Genomic DNA, 22,885 nt, shown 5'->3' on the forward strand with positions numbered 1-22,885 from the left:
ATTCTGAATGTGACCCTGGAAACACTTTGATCAGTTGTGGAACATGCTGTTTCTCGATTTCAACTTATTGCAGAAAATGGTGGACAGCATATTGAACATCTTTTGCACCAGTCACACGGAAATCAATAATCTGATTTGATTTTGATTGATGCTTTTTATGCGGTTTTCGGCATCAAGACAATTAAAAACTGATTTTTCGCATCCAATGTGATATGACCTTGCCATGGTGGATGGGCTTACGTAACTAACAGTATCACACCTGTACACCCATGCACACTGAGTAGTACAGTTTGTGTAACTTCAAATGTACACCTTAGGCATTGTTGTATGATTCCTTTGTCATTTGTAGTTGACCATTATTAAATTATGATGCTTACAGCGCCATCTATTGCTACATTTTGTAACTACTTATTTTTCTTCTGCGATACGTTTTCACCATTCTCCAATAATATTCTGTTGCAATTTGACGTCTTTCTGACCAGTGGTGTTATTTCTACAGTGGTTTGAAAGTTTAACTTTAATTATATACACCCTGTATTTCAAATTGGTATTAACATAACTTACTTTGTAGTGTTTAATAACAGTGTCTTCTATTGGTTTCTGTTTGCAATTTACCCAATACCTATTGTGTGGTATTGGTTTGGCAGTCTACTTTAATATTGACACTCAGATTTAACTCAGACATGGCAGTTTTCCATTATTTTAGTTTTGACAATGGTTTTATTTTATTTTAGGTCATGGGTAAACAGGTCAGATGACATATAATGATTTTACTTTGACACTGAACTTATTTATGGGTAGGTCTGGTGTCATGGCTGCTTGGTCACAGTGTTGGACTGCAAAGCTGAAGATCCATGTTCACATCTCCCTCCCGCCTTTTTTCTTTTTTACAAAATTATGAACTGTCCAACCTGTCATTGATGTGTCTGTTCGCTGAATTCAAATTTGTGTCTGTGTCATGGTATGGTGTAACATCCATTTGCAACAGCGAGGTGTAACGGAGGGACCCTCGGACATATATACCTCCCCTTACCTCTACACAAGTACCACATGTAGCGACAATAGTAGATTCTTACCACATGACTCATATTCTGTGACCAACATATAGCATGACAGTTGCCAAGACCACAGAAGGAGAACAGACATGTCAATGACCAGTTGGAGAGTTCATAAATTTATGAAGAAGGGGGGGATAGAGAAATGGGCACGAAGGAGATTTGATCACGGATCTCGAGCTTTGCTGTCCAACACTGTTACCATGCAACCATGATGCTGTGGTTCTTGCAACTCGCTCAATGTTGCACACCTTACGCTTGGAGCATTCACTGTTTCTATTTTGCTTCTTTTTTTACAGTTCAGTGCACCTTCTTTCTCTTTTTATGCTTGATCTGTCTTCAGTTTTTGACGGGCTTTCCACTGGACCGTGTTACCACTGAATCAGAAGGGGTTGCGATGGGGTGTTTCCCTTGTTAGGTCAGTTCAAATGGTCAATGTACCTGCCTCTGTTTTTTCTTTTCTTTTGTTTTCTTTTTTTTCTGGAAATTATTACTTATGTGGTACTATATGGGCCAATGAAAACCAAATAAGTAGCTTAGATGGAGCCATTCTTGTTTTGCTAAGTGGTAGGACAACAGGCAATACATACATGAAGTAAGAACCCAGAAATAAGTGCATTGCTAGCCATTCCACAACTGAAGAAAAGCTAATTTTTTAAAAAATATATGGTAACAATGTTTCCCATTTATATATTAAATATGCAGTATATTCATGTAATATATATATTAAAAATTTATAGCCTGTGTTCATCTGGATGGTCATTAGTGTGTGGTGTAAAAATTTGAAGTAAATCCACGAACTTTTCAAGAATTTAGTAACAACGTCAAACGACTTGTCTTTATATAGTACAGTAGTATAGATTGGTCACACCCAAAATTACTTTTGCCATTTTAGCCATTATGCTTGTTAGATTCTAGGATCTGACATACTTTTGTTGCCATAATTTTTCTGAACCAGATCACAATCTTCATTAGTGAATTAAGCCTGCATAAATTAGCAAAATTTTGAACATGACAGCTAAATGTAATTATCAAGATCACAAACTATTATTATGCCAATCTTTATATACCACCCTTATCATAAAAAATTCAGCCTGTGCAAGGCAGTCAGCCAGTTGACCATGAATGGCAGCTGTTCAATGTCCTCAATATGTTAAAAGTGTCAGTCGTGGTCAGAATAGTGTTCGAGGTAATCATGAGTGTACTATGTCAGAGCTAAGTGGACTCAAATATGGGTAAATTGTTGGTGCTCATATGATGAGTGCTTAAATAACCCAAGTAGCCAAAGTGTTAGGTGTTTCAAGAGGCACCATTCTGAATATTTATACTACATACAGGGAAAACTGAAAAACATCATACACTAAGTTACAACATGGTCAAAAGTATGTTTTGACTGATCATGACAGACACTGATCAAAGAGGATTGTGGCAAAAAATAAGAGGATGGCGGCTGCAAATGTCACTGCAGAATTGAATTTAACACTTGTGAACCATGTTAACATCAAAACAACATGAAAGGAACTCCTTGAACTGAAAACTGCAGGGTGAACTTCAATTTCAAACCCTATAATCAAAGATGCAAAGTAATAATTTCTCCAAAAAAAAAAAAAAAAAAAAAAAAAGTGAGGCAGGTACATTGACCATTTGAATTGACCTAACAAGGGAAACTCCCCATCACAACCCCCTCAGATTTAGTGGTGACATTGTCCAGTGGAAAGCCCATGAAGAACGGAACACAGATCAAGCATAAAAAGAGGAAGAAAGTATACTGAACTGTGAAAAAAGAAGTAAAATAGAAACAGCTAATGGTCCAAGCTCAAGATGTGCAACATCAAGTGCATTTGACTAACAGTGATGTCATGGTTATGTGGTCATGATGTACTGCGAAGGGGGAGATCTGTGATAAAGTCTCTCTCTGCCTCCCCCTTTTTTCCTCTCTCTTCCTTTTTTTCTTTTCTTTTCCACAAAATTATGAACTGTCTGTCCAGTCATTGATGTGCCTGTTTGGTGAATTCAAATTTCTGTCAGTGTCATGGTGTAACATCCATTTGCAACAGCGAGGTGTAAGGCAGGGACCCTCAGACGTACGTACCTCCTCTTTGTTCTATGCAGGTCCCAAGTTGTGACTCTTGCGTTTCATTTCAGAAATTTTAACTCTTGAACTCCTTTGTTGTAACATAGTTCACACCTGTTTATTTCATTTCTGCGAGAGGTCCATGCAGCATCTGTCTGCTCTCACTATTCATCTCATTTACTTGCGACGATCATATATTCTTACCACATGACTCATATTCTGTGACCTATGTATAGCATGACAATTTCCAAGATCACAGAAGAGAACAGACACGTCAATGACCAGACGGACAATTCATAAATTTATGGGGAAAAAAAATGGGTATGATGAGAGATTAAAACACAGATCTCCAGCTTTGCAGTCCAACACTGTGACCACGCAACCATGACTCCGTGCTTCTTGCAACTCATTTGGGCCATTCACCGTTTCTATTTTGCTTATTTTTTCACATTTCAGTACACTTTCTTCCTGTTTCCATGCTTGATATGTGTTCAGTTTTTGAAGGGATATCCACTGGGCCATTTTACTACTAAACCTGAGGGGGTTGCGATGGGAAGTTTCCGTTGTGAGAATCAGCTCATAAAGACAGTTACTGAAGAAGTATGGTACAATGTTAGTAGAATCATGATGTAACCAGTAATTTTCACATGCAAAATGTACTTCTAGAGATCAAAGTCACATTAAATTCTGAATCTATAGATTATTGATGACTTTTTGCTTGTGGAGCTACAGAGCAACTCTGATAATTATTATAAATAAAAATACAACTGGAGCTACATTAGCCATAAAAAATCTATAATATATTTTGGCAACAGCGAATATTAAACACAAAACTGTATTACGGATGTTTGAGGAATCAGACACATGACACACCTTTGAAAAATATGTCTGTAAATGCAGATGTTGAGAGCACTGTCACACACCAAAATAATATGCAAATGAAATTGAGGTTTAAGGAGTTGGAATCAATATAACCTATATTAATAAATAATTTTATTTAACGTGGAAGACTAGTACACAAATGAAACAAATACTATAACATGAGATATGCACAGTACAAGATGTACAGTGATATAATTTACAGTAAACTAACACAGTTCTACATACTGCAGAGTTGGTGCACAAAAACAAACTATAACAAAATTATAACTTTTCTCATTTATGGTCTGAACCCAAATTATTGACATAGTTTCCTTATTTCAAACTTTAGCCCTTGTAAACAACTAAATTAACAACCTCAAATGAAACACATGTATATTACTACAGACTTTACATCATAAATAAAAGCCAGACTCTGAAGTGCAATGAACAGAAATATTTTGTACAGTAGTTAAAACTCTTGTAAAGGCACTAGACTGAAAGGCTTTTAACAGTTAGAGAGAACTGTTACTGAATACATTAACTAACTACTGGCATATCATGGAAAACGGCAGACATTCATCATACATCATTTCCATAAAACTTAGGAAAGTTTACTATGCAGTCACATCACAGCAAAAATACTCTCAGGTTATAAAGAGGTGCAATTCACTGTTATGATGTCAAAAACTTAATTTTCTTCTCAGCCAGCAGGAAGACTTCACTCTGTAATTACAACCTGCATTTAAGATCACTGCTTACCAGTCGTGATTCATTTATATAGAACTGTTACTGATATACCCGTAACTACAAAAAGTATGAGGCCGCACAAAATGTAAACAAAAGCTTTCTGTGCTAAGGATTTCTGTTTTTATCACTGTATGTTCAGTTAATTCCAGTTAATGTACCAACGTGTATCTCATCTCCAGAAGATGCTTTTTTTCCTTTAAATTTAGCAGTGGAGAGAAGCTCACAAACTGCAAAAGTATGAATTTTCTCATAATTTTTATGAATATACAATACACCATCATCAAAACCTTCAACATTAAAAATTATTTTTGTTTTTGAGATGCATATTTCAATGGAATATTGTTTTAGAAGTAATGGGCGAGTTCATTCCATTTTTTCTCATCATTTTAAATTCTAATTCTGAGAAACAGTACCAATCTTCACAATAGATTCTTAAGACCATCGTTCAATTAATTTGTGTAAACAGTGCAGCATTCAAAACAGGTACTCTGCAGAGGCTGTCACTTACTTAAACAAAAACAGGAAGGAGGAGACTCATCATACACAACTTTTTCTGTACATTTCAGCTAAAATATGTTTTTAACAGCTTCCCCATTTCTTTACAGTTCATCTTAAATATTCTTTGGGTTTTCCAAACATAATTAACCACAATAAGCACCACTATCTCGCTCTTCCAATTCAGTTAATAATAACAGCTTAAAACACTTTGAGAAGCGACATCATCCAATGAAAGAAAATGCAAAAAATAATAAAAGAAGACATCATGGAGAAACCAGCCATCAACTATTATAAAACAGAACATCAGCTATTACACTCTTCATGAAGCATTTCAGTGCAAAGAGACACATGTACTGGAAGCAGATATAAAAATTAGCCTTTAAGTTCACTTGTGTGCAAGACTTCTGGCACTGATGGTTTTTTGGTAAGTGGTAATGTCATTAGTTTATTGATTCAGTTGGGCTTATTGCAAGCGGATGTTAGCAACCTGGTTTAATTTACTAATTCAGATTACAATTTTAATTTTCCATGAAAGTTTAGTTTCAACAGTCCCTCCCAACACAGATTACAGTTTCTCGTAACTGAAAAAAAATAGATAAGAATTGAAATTGCGCGACAAAGGAAGAATGGGCCAATTTTTTTTTATTATGATAACTTTATTTTTTCAATGAGTAGCTATGATTTAGGAACATCTTAAAGTCCAATAATACAAGTGACTATGAGGGCACACAACTTAGGTGCCAACGAAAGTGACAAGTTATTCAAAAGGGAAACCTCAGATGCAAACAAATGTACTGCATATTTAAGTAGCATCATATTAAAAATTATACCCACTGTAGTCTTTAAATGTTCAGAACATTTTAACAGATAGCAGTAAGTTAGATAGAGTAGATGAAACTTCAGCAGCCTTATGTTTCACCAATTTCCAGTAAATCATTAAATCTATCTTGTCAGTCTGACTACACTGAAACATATTTTGGGTGCTGATTCCAAGCTACTTTAAATGGTACACAGTTATGTACCTCTCACATTGGTCTAAAATCAACACTCAAGATATACTTCAATGCCCAAACAACCCAAGTGTATGATTTACTGGGAATGAGGGAAACATAATGGTGTTCATGTTTCATTGCTGGAATTTATGAGAAGTGTTAACATAATCAATATTGAGAGAGAGAGAGAGAGAGAGAGAGAGAGAGAGAGAGAGAGAGAGAGAGAGAGAGAGAGAGAGAGAGAGAGAGGGGGGGGGGGGGAGGGGGGGGGGAGGGAGGGGGAGAGAGGGAGGGAGGGAGGGAGAGGGAGAGGGAGAAGGGGGGGAGAGAGGTTCTTTATTTTTTAATCCTTTGTCTTAATGCTTCAAGTGTCACATTATTTGTAAGATTGATAGGTGGTGTTTCTCATTTTGATAATTACATATGTCCACTTCCCTAGTATGTGAGCCATGGCATACATGCTTTATGGTGCAGCATGACAGTATTCATTGTTGGTTTTTTCCTGCATGTTCTAAATGGGATTGTTTCTCATACTGTAGTGAATGAGTTGCACTCAAAACACTTCCATGACGCATTTGCTCAAGTAATGGTAACAGTGTCTGCCTTTTTCTTTCTTTCTGCATTTTGTGTTACTAGATGATGATCAACTTTCACAGTTTGTGAAAAATGTCACTTCCTTCCACTGCTAAAGAAGCAAAGCCTTGTATGATTTCGATATTTAACTGCAATTTTGATGATTTTAATGCATTTTGCTTCTATAAAAAAGTCACAAATGTTACAAATTTGCATTAACAAACATTCCTAAAGCCCTGACATTTGTTAAACGAAATGATGAGTTTAATCTCCTCTCTCCCTCTCTTGGCACTAAAATGAAGGCTTTCATCTTCATAAAAGCTTTCCTTAAATTTTTTGAGATTTATCCTTAGTATACTGTACAATTGTTATCAGGCTATTTACCAATACCGTAAATTAAAACACACTGTCCTATTTTTCACTTCTGTTTTTCCCACTCTATATTTAAATGAATTCCACACTGATATATTTCTACTGCAAAGAACATTAATTACTTAGAAACACAAGTGCATAATTGTACTTACCATCTGCCCTGACCAAAGTGGCAGCACAACTGTATTATGTCTGAGAGAGAGAGAGAGAGAGAGAGAGAGAGAGAAACAAGCTACTTTCCAGTACTGTCCAATTTATTACTGTTTTTTATGGCTCAGAAGTTATTCACTGACAGCAATTGTGCATTGTGCAACTATTTTCTACAGAAGTCTTTTGCTGTCTAGTTCGGATGTGGATGGTATAATATGACGCTGAATTCAGTATGTTTTATATTCACTTTCACCACCCATCAGAGCACATGATGCTCAGTAATCATCGTGCATATTTATAACACTAACTACCACATTTCTCATCACCTAATTTAACAACAGAAAAAGTATCACTCACTACTTTGTTTTAGACATCTGTAAATTATTTCACAGGCATCCTCCATTTTTTCCTAAGGCAAGAAACTTAACAATAATAATAATAGCAAACTGTAGCTCATGTCCACAAAGGCATTTTCTGTGACTGCTGCACTCTACATACTGCTTAAAAAGCTCTTTGGATTTGAAAATGGCTTTATGTTATCAAGTGATCAAGAATAGCTCCTGCTATGTCTGAGCTCACAGTGGGCTTCTTTATAAAATATAATTCTACCAGTTACAGTTCATTTACCATACATGTAATAACTTTTGAGTACTGTAAAATTTTTAAGAAATACCAAAAAGTGATATGTTGCTTTTAAAATACTAATAGTGGTGCAAAATCTTGCAGTCAATAGAATAAAAAGGAACACAATGGTGGAAGGCCCTTGGCTTATATATTATGTTTTATAGATGTGGCAGTCCAATATGATGCTACAATTGCTATAATGTTTGTAAACTGTTTATAAACTTATTCATACACTGTTTTACAACTAATACAGGCATAATTTCACAGCCTTATAATGCACTAGACCTGCCACTAGACGGTATTTTCAGTTAAATACCTGAAATGTAAATATCATATTGCAAACTTAAATAATAAATACAATAGTGGGAAAGAAAACGCTGGAAGGTACATAAAAGTTCATAACTTCAGAGTTCCTAACAGCTGTCGGCCAGTAATCATTATAAGTGATCTGATGTGATTGGCATGTGTTACTTGTTGGCCCATGTGGATAAAACTAGCATACTGAGACTCTGTTCCAGCAGGTAACATTTGGCATAGAGATTCCAATGGATATGTCTGGGCCAAGTACGTTAAAATTTCTGAAACAGAAATCAAAATATTTCACACATTGAGAAATGAAAATAATAGGATGCATACATTCTATATTCATCAAAGACACAGTATAATCTTATGTATGACATGAAATTATGTAATATCATATTAAAGATCAGTGCCATTGTAAAACAGCACATATTCTTTCAAGTTTCTAGCTGTCTGGTAAAAAACAAATTATGGTAACTGTGTATAGTAATTACAAATGGCAACAACTAGATAACTGATGGAATTAATACAATTATCTATGTTAGCTCACACCTAAAAGAAAACAAACTGATTTTTTGGTGGACAGAGTTTTTGTAGTACGACATTTTGCTGCTAGGAGCACATAGCGCACACATTCCAGAGTCAGTAAACCTGGTGCTGTCACTGGAGAAGGCCAGGACTAGTTTTGGCGGAGTTTACAATGACAAATGTTTTCTATGATTGTCGTTCGTGTAATGGCTGATTTTTGTGACAAGCATGCAGCAGTGAAATTCTGCTCAGAGAAAGTGGAACAGAAATTCTTGAAATGTTAAAAACGGCATATAAGGACGATGCTAAGGGGAAAGCTCAAATGTTCGAGTGGTTTTCCCATTTCAAAAATGGTGAAATGTCAACTGATGACAAATCTTGTTGTGGTTGTCCCTCCACAGCTTGAACACATGAAAATGTTGAAAACATTTGTGCAATCATCAACGCAGATTGATGGCAGACCACTGAGGAAATTCTGGAGCTGTTGGGAGTGACTTTGAGCTCAGTGCAGTGAATTGTGACAGAAGATTTGGAAATGAAAAGGGTGGCTGCCAAATTCGTGCAACGACTGCTGACTGCTGAACAAAAACAAGGTTGCATTGGAGTATGCTGCGCTTTGAAAGAAGAGTCCCAAAGTGATCCGAACTTTTTTTCAAAATTTATCACAGGTGACAAAACTTGATGCAATGCTTACGATCCTGAATTAAAGCAACAATCACGTAAGTGGAGGACTTCAAGTTTGCCTCACTCCAAGAAAGCTTGTCATGTTAAAAGAGACATGAACGGAAAGCATTTTGCTAATGCTGCTGAGGTGACGAAAAAAAACAACAGAGATGATGTAATGCATCACAAAAGTTGAAAGTAAATAATGTTTTGAAAAATAGAATAAAATAGATAAAAGTGTATTAATGCAAGTGGAGAGTACTAAGGGGGATTAAAGATGTGTGCTTTAAAAATGTTCAGTTTCTTTTAGGTGCCCCATTGTAAGTAAGCAGAAATATAGTTGTGCTAAGTAGATGACCTAGACTATGATTTAACAGTTTAATGGTTAGCTAGTCAATTGTGTATTTCATTAATCTCTTTAACAAATACAAGAAGCAGAATCTTTCAAGAGCAAAACTTAATGCTGACAAGGACAGGGCGCCCACAGCTGCTTCAATAAATACCTCTGTTGCTAATGAGTTCAGCAACTTCATCATATGAGTTTCAGTACTGAGACAAGAAGAGGAAGAGGAGGAATAAGGAAATTATTGAAGGAAATAAGTATTGACTGAAACATTGGGATTTCCATAAACTTCATTACTCTGGTGAGTGGTACAGAATACCATTCACAATGTAATAATTAATTTTACAGAAAAAGCAACAAAACATATTGACCTTTAGACTCTTGCCACACATTTTCCCTTTTCTGCTACTGTTGGTCTGTAGATGGATTAATTTTCCTTTCCTCCAGAACCTTCACCTACTCTTTTCTCCAGTTTCTGTGTGCCTGTTTCCACTAACAAAGGAATTCTAAATGTTCCAGAAGCTTAGAGTTCAGTAATGAGCTCTAATTTGTGAGCCTGTTTGCTTCCTTCTGTTTAAGTTCTGACAACAAATACCTAAACAAAATTTTTCTCCATTGAATAGTGATGATATATCCTTTCTTCACGCATAAAAAAAACCCTCTCTCATTAACATGTGGGGAACTGACAATCTGCAGTCAGGTGTGACACAGATAATATGATTCCTTGATCATGTTACAAGCTTTCAGGGATGATGAAGAAGGGTTTTCAATTTGAGATAAGGGGCCCTAGTCTGGAAATGACCTGGTCGAAAGTTATAACCGAATATTGTTCTGTTACCTCTGACAGTGGACTACTTCTACTGCAAGCTCTTTGCTTTGCTATATTTTGGGAGGGGGTAGTATGGACCAAACCAAAGAATAATGTCCAGTAAATATAGGCTCTAAAATGAATACCTTCCAGCTATCAGCACTTGTTCAGCAGAAGAGATGTGTTTTCATAGTGGCATAGATGAACAAGTTCTCATAGCTCCTAAGTTTCCATATACACTTTAGAGCCTACATTTATTGGACTTTTTTTTTTGTACATATTACCTCCTTCCAAAAAATAGAAAGCAAAGAGCTTGCAGGAGAAGAGGTACACTGTCAGAGGTACCAGAATGTTTTTTGCTTATAACTTTTGACTCAGTCTCTTACCTCAAATTGGTACATTTAACCATCTCCATCATCCCTGAAAGTTTGTGACATCATTATGGAATCACCTTGTATAGCTACTAGTCTCCTACTGAGTAACACCCCAGGTGCTGGACAGACTGCTAATCATTACTGGCAACAATCAGCTCAAGGTCAGAATAGGTTCTCGATGGGTCTGTCTGTCTGCTGTGTCCCTGTACCTGAATATACTGGCTAATAATAGCCTTTCTTTTGAGTGCACTAACTCCAGAAACACATGCTGTCCCTGATGGAAACAAGCATTTTGGGGAAAAAAGATTAAAATAGACATGTTTTAGTCTGAATTGTTTCCATGAAAGACGCATGTCATGTTCTTAATGGTGTAATATACAAATTCCTTCCAGAGGTAGGCAACAATATTCTGTTCAGCATTCAATGATAAATACAAAAAACTTATCAAAGTTTTAATTTTGTTTTCCTTTGACATGACACATTATAGAGAAACACATCATGTCTAAGGAAAATAAAATTTGTGATGAAGACTAAACTATCAGTCATTAAATGCTGAAATTGTTAGGTACACAGGCTTTTTCACTAGTTCCTATCTAACATATCTGTCCTCTTTTACTCCATCTATGCACTCGTACCTTCGCTGCCACTAAACCAAGTATTGGTTTTGATGCTGACTCTTGTTCATTACAACACTATATGAGAGAGTATACTGGAGTGACGCATCAGGTAATTATTTGATTGTGCAAATAATTACAAAAAATATGGTAATTTTCACTGATGCAGAATATGTACAGTATATATGGCATATGTTTTATGGTCTCTATGATGGCAGTGTTGCTGCTGGCGCTGCTCTTGTTGCTGTTGAAGAATACCATCACCACTTTTTTATACGAGTCATTCCAGATCAAAACTTTTTTTTACGAGCTTTCAACTGACAGCATAAAAGTAGTAATTTATTTACATCATTTTGTTCTTCACTGCAAGGCAAGTCAAATAACTGACCCCACGTGTCAATGTGCGTTCTTACTGTCTTCTAGTGGTAAACCATAAGAAGCACTGCAAAAATTACACCCATTCTCGAATCCTAGTTGTTTATATGAAGATGGTATCTGTTCTTTCGGACATGTCCGAAAGAACAGATACCATCGGTGACCATGCAACTCTCTTAGAATGAAATGATAATTAGATCAAGACCCTAAGCTGTTGACAGGTGTTGATATACATCAATGGGGACAGTTGAAAATGTGTGCCATGTCTGAAAGAACAGATACCATCTTCATATATTTAAGGTTAACCAGCCATGTCTTTCGGACATGTCCAAAAGAACAGATACCATCTTCATATATTTAAGGCTAACCGGCCATTGACCTTCTTCTTCTGTGCTGGATGAACATGCATTGCCCAAACTCTTACGGGACTTGGTAAGATTGTCTGCCGCGAGTAATGAGTGTAATGGGCAGGGGCACTACGAATGTAGCGTATGGACATTAAGTTGGGAATGTGGGTTTCATGGGGAGCATGCAAGGGCCAAATCCCTGCAGTCATCCTATTCTCTGTGCCCTCAGTGGCTCAGATGGATAGAGCACCTGCCATGTAAGCAGGAGATCCTGGGTTCGAGTCCCTGTCAGGGCACACATTTTCAACTGTCCCCGTTGATGTACATCAATGCCCGTCGAAAGCTTAGGGTCTCAATTTAACACTTTCAGACCTGGCGTCCAATATATTGGACACTGACTTTTATACATATTTTGTAACAGTAATCAATTTCATTCACCATTGAAACCCTGTTGCCTGTTTACTGGATATCTCTCACATTAAGTTCCATGCCTCTTGCTGCCCTCTGTTGCTGGAACTGTGTACTACATCGAAAAACAATCAAGATGGCGGACCCTTTGTGAAATACTCCAGATAAGTCATATTTACGTGTTAAATGCTGCAATATACACATCTTCAGGTGCTCAAAAAAAATATATTGGGTAAGAGCCATCTGTAGAGATTGCGTTGATTGTAAGAGATGCAAGATTATGAACATAATTGAGCTATTACAACACTAAATTACATCTTCCAAAATTCTGGACATCAGGATTCGGCAGTAATATTTTTTTCCCAATAAGCTGCAGTGAAGGAATTAATATTATGGTTGTTTTCAATCTACTATTGTCTTATAATGTTCTTTCAATTAATGTTGCATTTCTCTTTGGATTCATAGCATAATATATTAGCTAATAAATTATTTTATCGGTGGTATCCAGTGATTAGCTTTGTATTTTATGACATTTTCATCTGTAACATACATGATAGTTTGCTAAAACTCGGTTTTTGTTTGTAGATCACAGGAAGGTATATGACACAACAAATCCAGACCACATCAAGGAGATCCTGGACCTCTTAACAGCAGGAGATGTTTCTGATATCGAAATCAATATTTCCAATGACAAAGACCATCTTGAAAATATTCCAGGTGCTGTTTCCACAACTCCAATGATAAGAAGTGAGAAAATGACAGTGAAAGATGATTTGTTGGTGACACAATTTGAATTCACAGAAGGTGCAGTGGAGGTAGCGTCAGTTCATAATGGCCTAGAAGGTGACAAAGAGCCACATGAGCTAACTGCACCTGCAGGGACTGTATGTAATAGTGAACCAGATATGACTATCACACTAGGAAAGAAGAAATAAAGTATAGACCTCACCCTTGATCACCTCCTCCTATTCATTTTGAGAATCAGTGCTATATTGATCAAGAAATTGAAGAAGAACCTGTCTGTTACTTTATGAAATATGTAACTGAGCAAGAATGGGAAATGTTTTCGAGAAAGACAAATATACATGCATTACAGTCTGGTTATACAAATTTCAAACCAACTAACCCAGATGAAATAAAAGCACTCATTGGCCTGCATATAGCGATAGGAAACTTGAAATTTCCTTGAGTGAGATTTTACTGGGACAAGTTTGTTGGAATAGGTTTATTCTTAGATTCTATTCTAGGTTTTTCCAGTTGTGAAATGCTCTGCATATTGTCAACAATTTGGAATGCCCTGCAAACTCAAGTGGCAAATTGTATAAAGTTCAACCTTTGTACAATGTTTTCAGAGGAAGGTGTTTAGAGCTCTCCCTTGAAGAATATTTATGTACTGATGAACAGATGGTTCCATTCAAAGGTCAGCTTTCAATCAAGCAGTATGTGAAAGGCAAGCCATTAAAATATTTGTTTTGGCTGGGAGATCTGGTGTTGCTTACGGCTTCCTAATATATCAGGGTAGTGCGACTGAGCTTGATGAACAGAACAAGAAACTATTCAGTTTAGGTGCGTCTGTTGTTCTCCATTTGTGTGACAGAATAAAAAGTGAAGGACACAAGCTATATTTTGACAATTACTTCTCTTCTTATCGCTTCTTCAAGTATATAAACAAAGAAAAATTTTTGCTGCTGGAACAGTTCGTGTAAACAAGTTTTCTTCTCCTACGTTGATAAATGACTAAGATATCAGAAAGAAGGAGAGAGGATTTTCTGACCAGATTGTCAGTAGAGACAATAATGTAGTCCTGGCAAAGTGGCTTGATAACAGAACTGTGATATTCTGTTCAAATTTTGTTGGAATAGGTAAAGAAGACACTGTTGAACGATGGGACAAAACCTCAAGATCATACGTTAAAAATCAAGCGCCCTGAAGTTGTTAAATTGTACAATGAATCAATGGGTGGAGTAGACTTGTTTGATCAGCTGATTGGACTGTACAGAATCTTTATTACACTCAGAAAATGTACTCTAAGAATGCTGAAGCATGCTGTTGATTTTGCTTTGGTCAACAGCTGGTTAGAATATTGAAAACACTGTTCGGTGAAAAAAATTCAAGACAACAAAGTATTCAACTTACTGCATTTTCGAATGAGTGTAGCTGAAAGTCTTGTGAGAGCAGGGACAAACACAAAGAGAAGGCAGTGAAGAACCTGGAAAAGAGACTCAACAGGAAAGATCCAGAGCAGAGAGGCGATCTCAATCAAATGTACAATACGATGGTATTAATCATCTCCCAGTGGTAGATCAACACAAAGATGGAGGTAGATGCAGAAACACACCATGTCAAGAGAAATCAAAAATAATCTGTTCAAAATGTGATGTTCACCTTTGCCTAAAAAAAGATGCAAATTGCTTTGTGGCCTTTCATACAAAATGAATGTAAAGAAAACTGTCTTCTGTAAGTGTTCAACTTATTAACTGTTCTGTAAATCATAATACCAGTAGTTAAAATTATTAATTTAACGTACAGATTCCTGTATTTTATAAAAGAATTACACCCTTGAAAAGATTCTGCACAATAAACATTGCTGTATAATTTGTAACTACAGACTTCTTATTTCACATTATCAACACCTCCAAGACCCAATGTCTAATTTATTGGACAACATTTCATTTTTTAAACCAAGTATGACATATTGAAATTTTGCTCGAATATACAATAAATAGGTCCATATAGACATGATAAAGTGCAAATCTTTTTTTTTCTATTTTTAAAATAATTCAGGACTGAAGGGGTTAATTATCATTTCATCCCAGTAGTTGGGCTTTTTCTCATGTTCGTGGTTTTGCTGACTGACTATTACTGACACCAAAGTTAAGTAATTACGTCTAAGTTCAAGTTCAACCAATGCTTTAAGCAATGTAAACAATCCTATGCAGCATGGGCTGATGACATAAAATGCTTGGCATGCAAGTGTGACATTACCTATAATGGATGCGGACTCCTTAATCCATGATGTTATTATACATCTCACTCTAGATCACGATGTTCATGTGAAAACTTTAGAAGTTTCTGATCCCAACATGAGTGATGTGTTAAAAACTGCCAAAGCTCATGAAGTAACTGTGTCAACACAAGCTCAGTTTCACGATTCCTCAGGTGTTGATGTTGTTAGTAATTTAAGTTGCAATGTGCTCCATGATCACCTGATGACTTCCAATCAAGGTCATTATCTCATTTACAGAGCACCCATTTCTCCAGTAGTCCAGCAACACCGATTCAATAGTTAGTGCAGAAGTTAGCAATTCCTCAGCCTCATTGTCAGCATATGTGCACAAACGGAAGCTCTTTGTCCGCCACTTGCATGTCCTCAAGTGAGCAGAGGCTCATTCGATGTTTTCCTCCTCCTCCTCCTCACTGGCAGACACCAAAAACATTCAAGCCAGAATGAAATTTCCACTCTGCAGTGAAGTGTGCGCTGATATGAAACTTCCAGAGCACTTGCCCACGTAAGGCAAAGGTCCCGAGTTCGAGTCTTGGTCCGGCACACACCCTTTTAATCTGCCAGGAAGTTACATTCAAGCCCTCAAATCGTGTCCATATGGTGGACCGCAGCACAACTGACTTTACTGCCCTACTAGTGACATCTGTTTTGCATGGTGCAAATCGAAGCACCTCACAAGTGTCTGCTTCAGCTGGTGTGCATTGTCAACTTTTGCCGTCAGCATGCTCCATGCTATCTTGTTGATGCCCATGGCAGCAACAGGTGAAATGCAATGTCTTGTGTTGTAACTGGACAATGCAGATTTCCAGTTGGACACAAGTGTGAACATTTTTCTGATTAATGAGGACACACACCAGTGCACTGGCTCTCCATAGCTGTAATCTCCTAAGTGCAAAGTGGTGACATACAATGCCCAGTCAATCCTGTTGCAGGGTCAGACAGTTGACCAAGCTAAGTATAAAAATATTGCTCAGCAACTAATCTTGTTCATAGTAAATTCTTGGATGATGACTAATGTTTTTGGCATAGATGCTTTTACGATTTTGTGTTTTCAAATTCAAGACCAGGTTAATTTAGTTTCACCTGCGATCCCATTCAAGGAACTTGGTATGTTGTGTGTACAATTTAAGCAGCCATTTGAACCAACATTGGTTTGTGCAACAGAGTTCCAGGCCCAAACTTCCTTAAGGCAATGGGTAGTGTCTAAGTTCTGTAGGGCTCTTCCGGTGCCTTTCACCACGTGCGAGCAAGTTAAAGCAGAACTAGATATGTTGCAAAGTATGGGTGTTCTACCACCAGTATCATTGAGCCAGTGGGCTACATCCTGGGTCGTGGTTCAGAAACATAATGGCTCACTTCGCATTTGTGTTGATTTTAAGTCTATCGTTAATGCTCAAGCAAATGTCAATTTGTATCCACTTCCTCGACAGGAGGAATTGTTGGCTAAATTGGCTGTGGGGCCAATATTTTTCAAAGATAGATCTTGCCAATGTCTACTTTCAGTTACCTGTACATAATCAGACAAAACAGTTTTTAGTTGCCATTTGGGGTCGCAAGTGCTCCCATGATATTTCAAAGAAATTTTGTGCAACTCATCCATGGTATCCCCAACTGTGTTAATTATTTAGACTTTTGTTACTTACTGGGGCTATGTGAGAGCAGCACCTGTGAATTCTACGGATGTTGCTTGAGTGGCTCCAAGCCCACGATCTGTGCTGTTGGCTTGACAAATGTAGTTTCTTTGTGCTGAGTGTCAAGTACTTGGGTCATATATTAAGTCAAGATGGGCTCACTCTGATGCAGAATCATGTGGCAACAATCACTGACTTACTGGCTCCTAAGAACCTCAAAGAACTACAGTCGTTCCTTGACACAGTAAATTACTACACCAATTTTATTCCGAATGTGACCCATATTTCACATTTGCTCATTCAATTGTGTAAAGAAGGCATTAAATAAGTGTGGTCAGAGGCATCCCAGAAAGCTTTTATGCAACTTAAATAGTGCCTTAGGCTGGCACCTTGTTTCGCTTTTAGCTATATTCCATTATGGCATGCATTTGACACTTGCTGCTGATGCATCAGTCCACCATGCAGCACTCTAAAGTGGACGCACTTTCCTGGTTGACATGTGGCTCATATGCTGAATTTGATAGGCATGAGGCCCTTTGTTTTGCCTTAAACACAAACCAGCAACACACTGTCGATGGATTTCTAATTATGGTGTACAAAGTAGCAGCAGAGACTGTCTGTGAGCTGTTTCTCTACAAGGTGGTGTCTGCTGTACGGTGGAGTTGGCCAGAGCATTTGCCTAAGGATGTTGATCTGGAATGATGCACGTATTTTTCCTTATGGCAAATGCTTAATGTTATCAAGGGGGTTATTTTGTTGGGTATGGATGATACTGAATGCCAAGTGGTAGTTCCTCTCATGCTCCGCCCACGCATAGTGCAACTCCTCCACATTGCACATTGGGGAACGTGCAAAATGAAGGAAATAGTGTGGCATCATGTGTATTGGCCTGAGATTGATGCCATCAATGAATGCACTGCACGGAAGTGCCATGTCTGCACCAACAACCAGTCTGCCCCAAAGCAGAGGTTCAACCCTTGGCTACAGCCTGACTGGCTCTGGCATAGGGCACATGTTGATTTTGCTGGTCCATTAGGGGGTGATGTAGTTGCTTGTTGTTGATGCCCTCTCTAGCTTTCCATATGTCATATGGATGGCTAAATTACAACAGCAACTACCATCCATGCGCTGGGCGTCATATCTGTGATACAGAGTTCCCTTCCACTTTAGTTTCTGACAATGTCCCTCAGAATTTTTGTCAGTACAATGACAGTGAGCACCCGACCACCATTCCTTTCTATCCCATATTCAATTCAGAAACTGAACAGATGGTCAGGACCTCCAACATGCAGATGTGCAAACTAATGATGACAACGTAATTTGGTGGCCTAAGCTGCTCCCCAGACTCTGTTGATCAGCCAGGACTCTCACAGATGGCACCATCTACCACCCCAGCCAAACACGATAATGGCCCTCTGAAGGTGTCTTTGACAGGCATTTGTACATTTCTCTCTCCTTTCCCATGGCAAAGTTGGCAGAAGCTGGGCCACTTTCGGTCCTATATGCCGATTAAAGTGGGGAGAGATTTATTATCTGAGAGTGATTTGGATTCCTGTGTAGCCTGTCATCAGAGATAGTCAGGTTCCTGGTGACAGACGCTACTTGCGGCTGCAGAGGGTGTGGCTGTGGTGGCAAGCATGTGAGGTGGCACCACCCCCTGATGAGTGTTTACCAATATACCACAGCCCAGCAATTGCAGCCAATCTCTCACCAGTCACTTAATTCTTAGTTACACACGACTGAATTGCATTTGCAATTGGATTTTTCTCCTTGGATGGTTGTATATGCTTTAGATAACTTAGCTATGCTCTGGACTTGTGATGGTTGTTAGTTCACTTCATGATCTCTACTGTGATTCATCTCCAGAACTGTCTGTTTTTTGTTTTGTTCTGTCAGTCTCTATGTTACCGTCAGTTCAAGTTATCATAAACTGTGTTTCTACCTACACAGAAATAGCATAGAAAACTTAGCTCCTGATGAAGATTTTGGAGGCAGTCATCAAACGCTCAGTACTTTACCTGAAACTGATGTAGCAAGTAAACCAAGAACTTTTTATTTAAGAACTCCATCACAAAAGACTTTGTAACAATATGTGTATGCATATTATTACGATTGTGTAAGTTAGTCCTATAACTAGCATGCAGAAACTTTCTACATATATTGATAACTTGCAACCAAATGTATGATGAGCATTACGTACAGAAAACTTGTAAAGGGAAGTGTACAGTTTAACACCCTTTTGATAGTGAAGTACTTAGAAGGAGAGGAAGTTTGTACCCCATTCACCTTAAGTGGAAGCAACATCTTTACATCAGAAACTGTGCTTTGTGGCTTGAATTTTGTCACTGGATAAATAATAATCATGCTGAAGCCACCTTTGAACAGGATGGAATCAATAACACACTTAATAACCATTCATGGTTGCATTACAATCCACATGGTCCAGTGGAAAATAATTTCAGGGTTACTTTTATGTATCAATGTAGTGTCTGTAATGATTAGTGATATGTTCATTGGTCCAGGTATTTTTGGAGATCAAATTAAAGGAGACAATTACTTGCATTTAAAAAAAAATACATCTATAGAACAATCAGAAAACATCTCATTGGCCACACATAATAGTTATACTTCCAAAATTATGGAGCTCCTTCACACCAGGTGCAGCTGCCCTCCACTGCACCTGACTAGGTATGACAGTGCTGTATACTATACAGTGCTCACTCAGGTGATGAACAGGCTTCAATATGACAGACAAAGGAATGAAACTTGGAGAATGGAACATAAATGATTTCAGGTATGTTGATGATACTTCTCTTCTAACATAGAAGAGGAAATATATTGACCAACTGTTGTTCAGAGTAAAGGCATACAATGAAACTGTTGAGCAGAAACAAATGTGAAGATATCCAACATCATGATTACTAAAATTAAAAAGTTTGTATATGCAGCATCAGTATCATGGAAATTACCCAGCATTCAGCAACAAATGACTGTAATGGCAAACCTCTGGACAAACTTTGTTGTAACCCTACCTGAGGAAACCACACAAGGTGTAAATTAGGCATCCTAACTAGGATACAAACTGAGACCGTTCTGATTATGATTCCAGTATTTTGCCACTGAAGCCATCACCCTCACTTTGAACACTTGCTAGCACTATGGGAGTTCTGCATTGTTTTCATATCAGATTTTGTGGAAGTTGTTCGTTACTACTTCCTTAAGATCAAAAGTAGATATTTCCAGAAGCATGAAAAAAAAATCAATAACCTAATGTGGAATGAGAACCATAGTGTGGCTTGAGATTCTGCTTATAATTTTTGCCAAATACTGTGCACCTAAAAAAAATTTATCAAAGTCTCAAGTGCCTGTCAATCTGGAACCTGTGCGTTCCATATTCCTTGCAAAATCAACACAGACAGTCATATAAATACTTAATCTATGGAATGCTAAGCCATATATAACTGTGTACTGTATTTAAATAACTAACAAACAGATCTGACATTTTTAATAAATCCATGAACTGCCAAACAAATTCACATCAAAATTAACATCACTATACTGGCAACAGATGCAGGACACCAAATAATGGAAAAACCTCCAACATAACTACATATGAAAAGTTCATGCTGTAACATCAGGTTAACAGTTGCAAATACATTTCTCGAGTTGTCACCAGAAAAAATTGTATAAGCCCCATGATATTTGTTCAAAGCGACTGTTTGACATATTCAGATAGTTCTGGTATTTGCTATTGACACAAGTGATTATATTTCTGTAGCAGCATCCAAATTTATCAGGGCCATGAGCAGAAATGAGATATGTGGAAAAGCTCTTACGGCTGAACAAAAAGAGCACTCCCTGTAACCCCAGCTAGGAACTGAAGATAAGCATTATGCAAATTCCCCATGGGCAATGACTATGCTGTTGGACATCGCTATGGCTCAAAGCTGAATTAATTATATTATTAAGTAAACCATATATATCCTTATGGCAGACAATTTCCTCAATAGGGACGTGGGAGTCAATTAAGTGCTGGCTGCCAGTAAATTAAAATGTGAGAAACAAAAATCTCTGACAATATACCCAACACAGCATGCTGCAAAGGTTTAATTCAGTTTTTAGAAGCAGGCAGCAGCATAGTTGTTGCCCATGATGCACTTTCTGAAGGTCTTGCTGTGGTTTTCAACAAGGAGCTCAATGAGTTCTACTTTTGTCACTGCATGACCCCAATAAATGAATATTACCAGTTGCATTTCACAGCAGTAACCACCACAACTACATGAAGATATCAAGCAGCTGATTCAAAGAAATATTGTGGGACTTATCACAAAGTTATCCAGTGGCAAACCTGAAAAGCATATTTGTAATGCTGGGAAAGCTGCAATGTCACATCATGTGAAGATTTAATTACTTTATTATTCTTACAGTTGAGTAATAATGAAGAGACAGGTACTTGAGAATACATACACAGAATAACATATGATTTAGTATTGGAAGTCTTACCATTCATTACTCGCATGTAGTATGGCTTCAGTAACTCATCAGACAATGCACTGATTTTCTTGTGTAACAATGACAACAAATGTTTGTACTCACTGTCAACAGTATATCTGTCCTGTAAACAGAGACACAGTTTCAGTGTGATTCAGATGTATAACACTTCAGCTTATAGCAGCTATTTACAAACTTACAAGTTAAATCTCAGATTCACTTAAAATAACAAGAGCTGTTACACAGAAATAACTTTATTTTTCCATGGAAAAAAGAAAAAGACACAAAGTATAAATCCACTGGCAAGGCACATATTTAAAATTTACTTGCATATAATTGCATGGATTCTAGATATTATTTGTAAAGGAGCAGTGAGGTGTTGAAGAGAGAGAGGTGGTAAATGATTTACAATTTGTTTTCTGGTCCCCTTACCAGGAATGGAAGAGAGGTATGTCACTGTGCAATAATATTTTACTATCTTATTTTATATGTCTAGATCCATAGGATAAAACTGAGCAAATATACATAATGGAATGAATCAGTACACTAATTAGCATCAGAAATGTTAATAAAAGAGAAGACAAAATTTACATCAATTATATGAAGATGACAAGCTGCTAAGTAAGAAACTAGCATGATCAACAACATAACACATGAATTTGCTTAATTTTTATCCAGGAACTCCCCAACAGCATAGAAGGGATGTGGTATGAGGAAATTTTTCAGTTTAAACTTAAAAATGTTTGGATTACTGCGATGTGATTTTCATTTTTGTAGTAGCTTACTGAAAATGGATGTAGCAGAATACTGCATGCCTTTCTGCACTAGAGTCAATGGCATGTGGTCCAAATGCAGATTGGATTTCTGCCTAGTATTAACTGAGTGAAAGCTGCTAATTCTCAGGAACAAGCTCATACTGTTAACAATGAAAGACATTTAAAAAATGTGAATATGATTGTGAAAGTAATGCCTCATTTTTTCCCTTCAGTTCTATTTCATTACTGATTTATTAAACTGTGATGCATAAAAATGCTAAATGAACTTTCTTTGGTG

At 37.3% G+C, this 22,885-nt stretch overlaps 1 protein-coding gene across 1 annotated transcript in view; it reads right to left on the reverse strand.

Annotated features, from left to right (window-relative positions):
• Positions 1 to 6,521: 6,521 nt before the first annotated feature.
• Positions 6,522 to 22,885, reverse strand: part of LOC126470607 (Hermansky-Pudlak syndrome 3 protein-like) — a 172,789-nt gene continuing 156,425 nt past the window's right edge. Inside the window, exons 16-17 of the mRNA XM_050098560.1 lie at positions 21,845 to 21,956; positions 6,522 to 8,524 (exon numbers count right to left, since the gene is read on the reverse strand). Of these exons, the coding sequence (XP_049954517.1) occupies positions 8,343 to 8,524; positions 21,845 to 21,956 (294 nt within the window). The 3' untranslated portion in view covers positions 6,522 to 8,342. The remainder of the gene's footprint in view (positions 8,525 to 21,844; positions 21,957 to 22,885) is intronic.

This window comes from Schistocerca serialis, chromosome 3 (genome assembly GCF_023864345.2).
Source record: "Schistocerca serialis cubense isolate TAMUIC-IGC-003099 chromosome 3, iqSchSeri2.2, whole genome shotgun sequence".
In the NCBI taxonomy this organism is placed as follows: Eukaryota; Metazoa; Arthropoda; class Insecta; order Orthoptera; family Acrididae; genus Schistocerca; species Schistocerca serialis.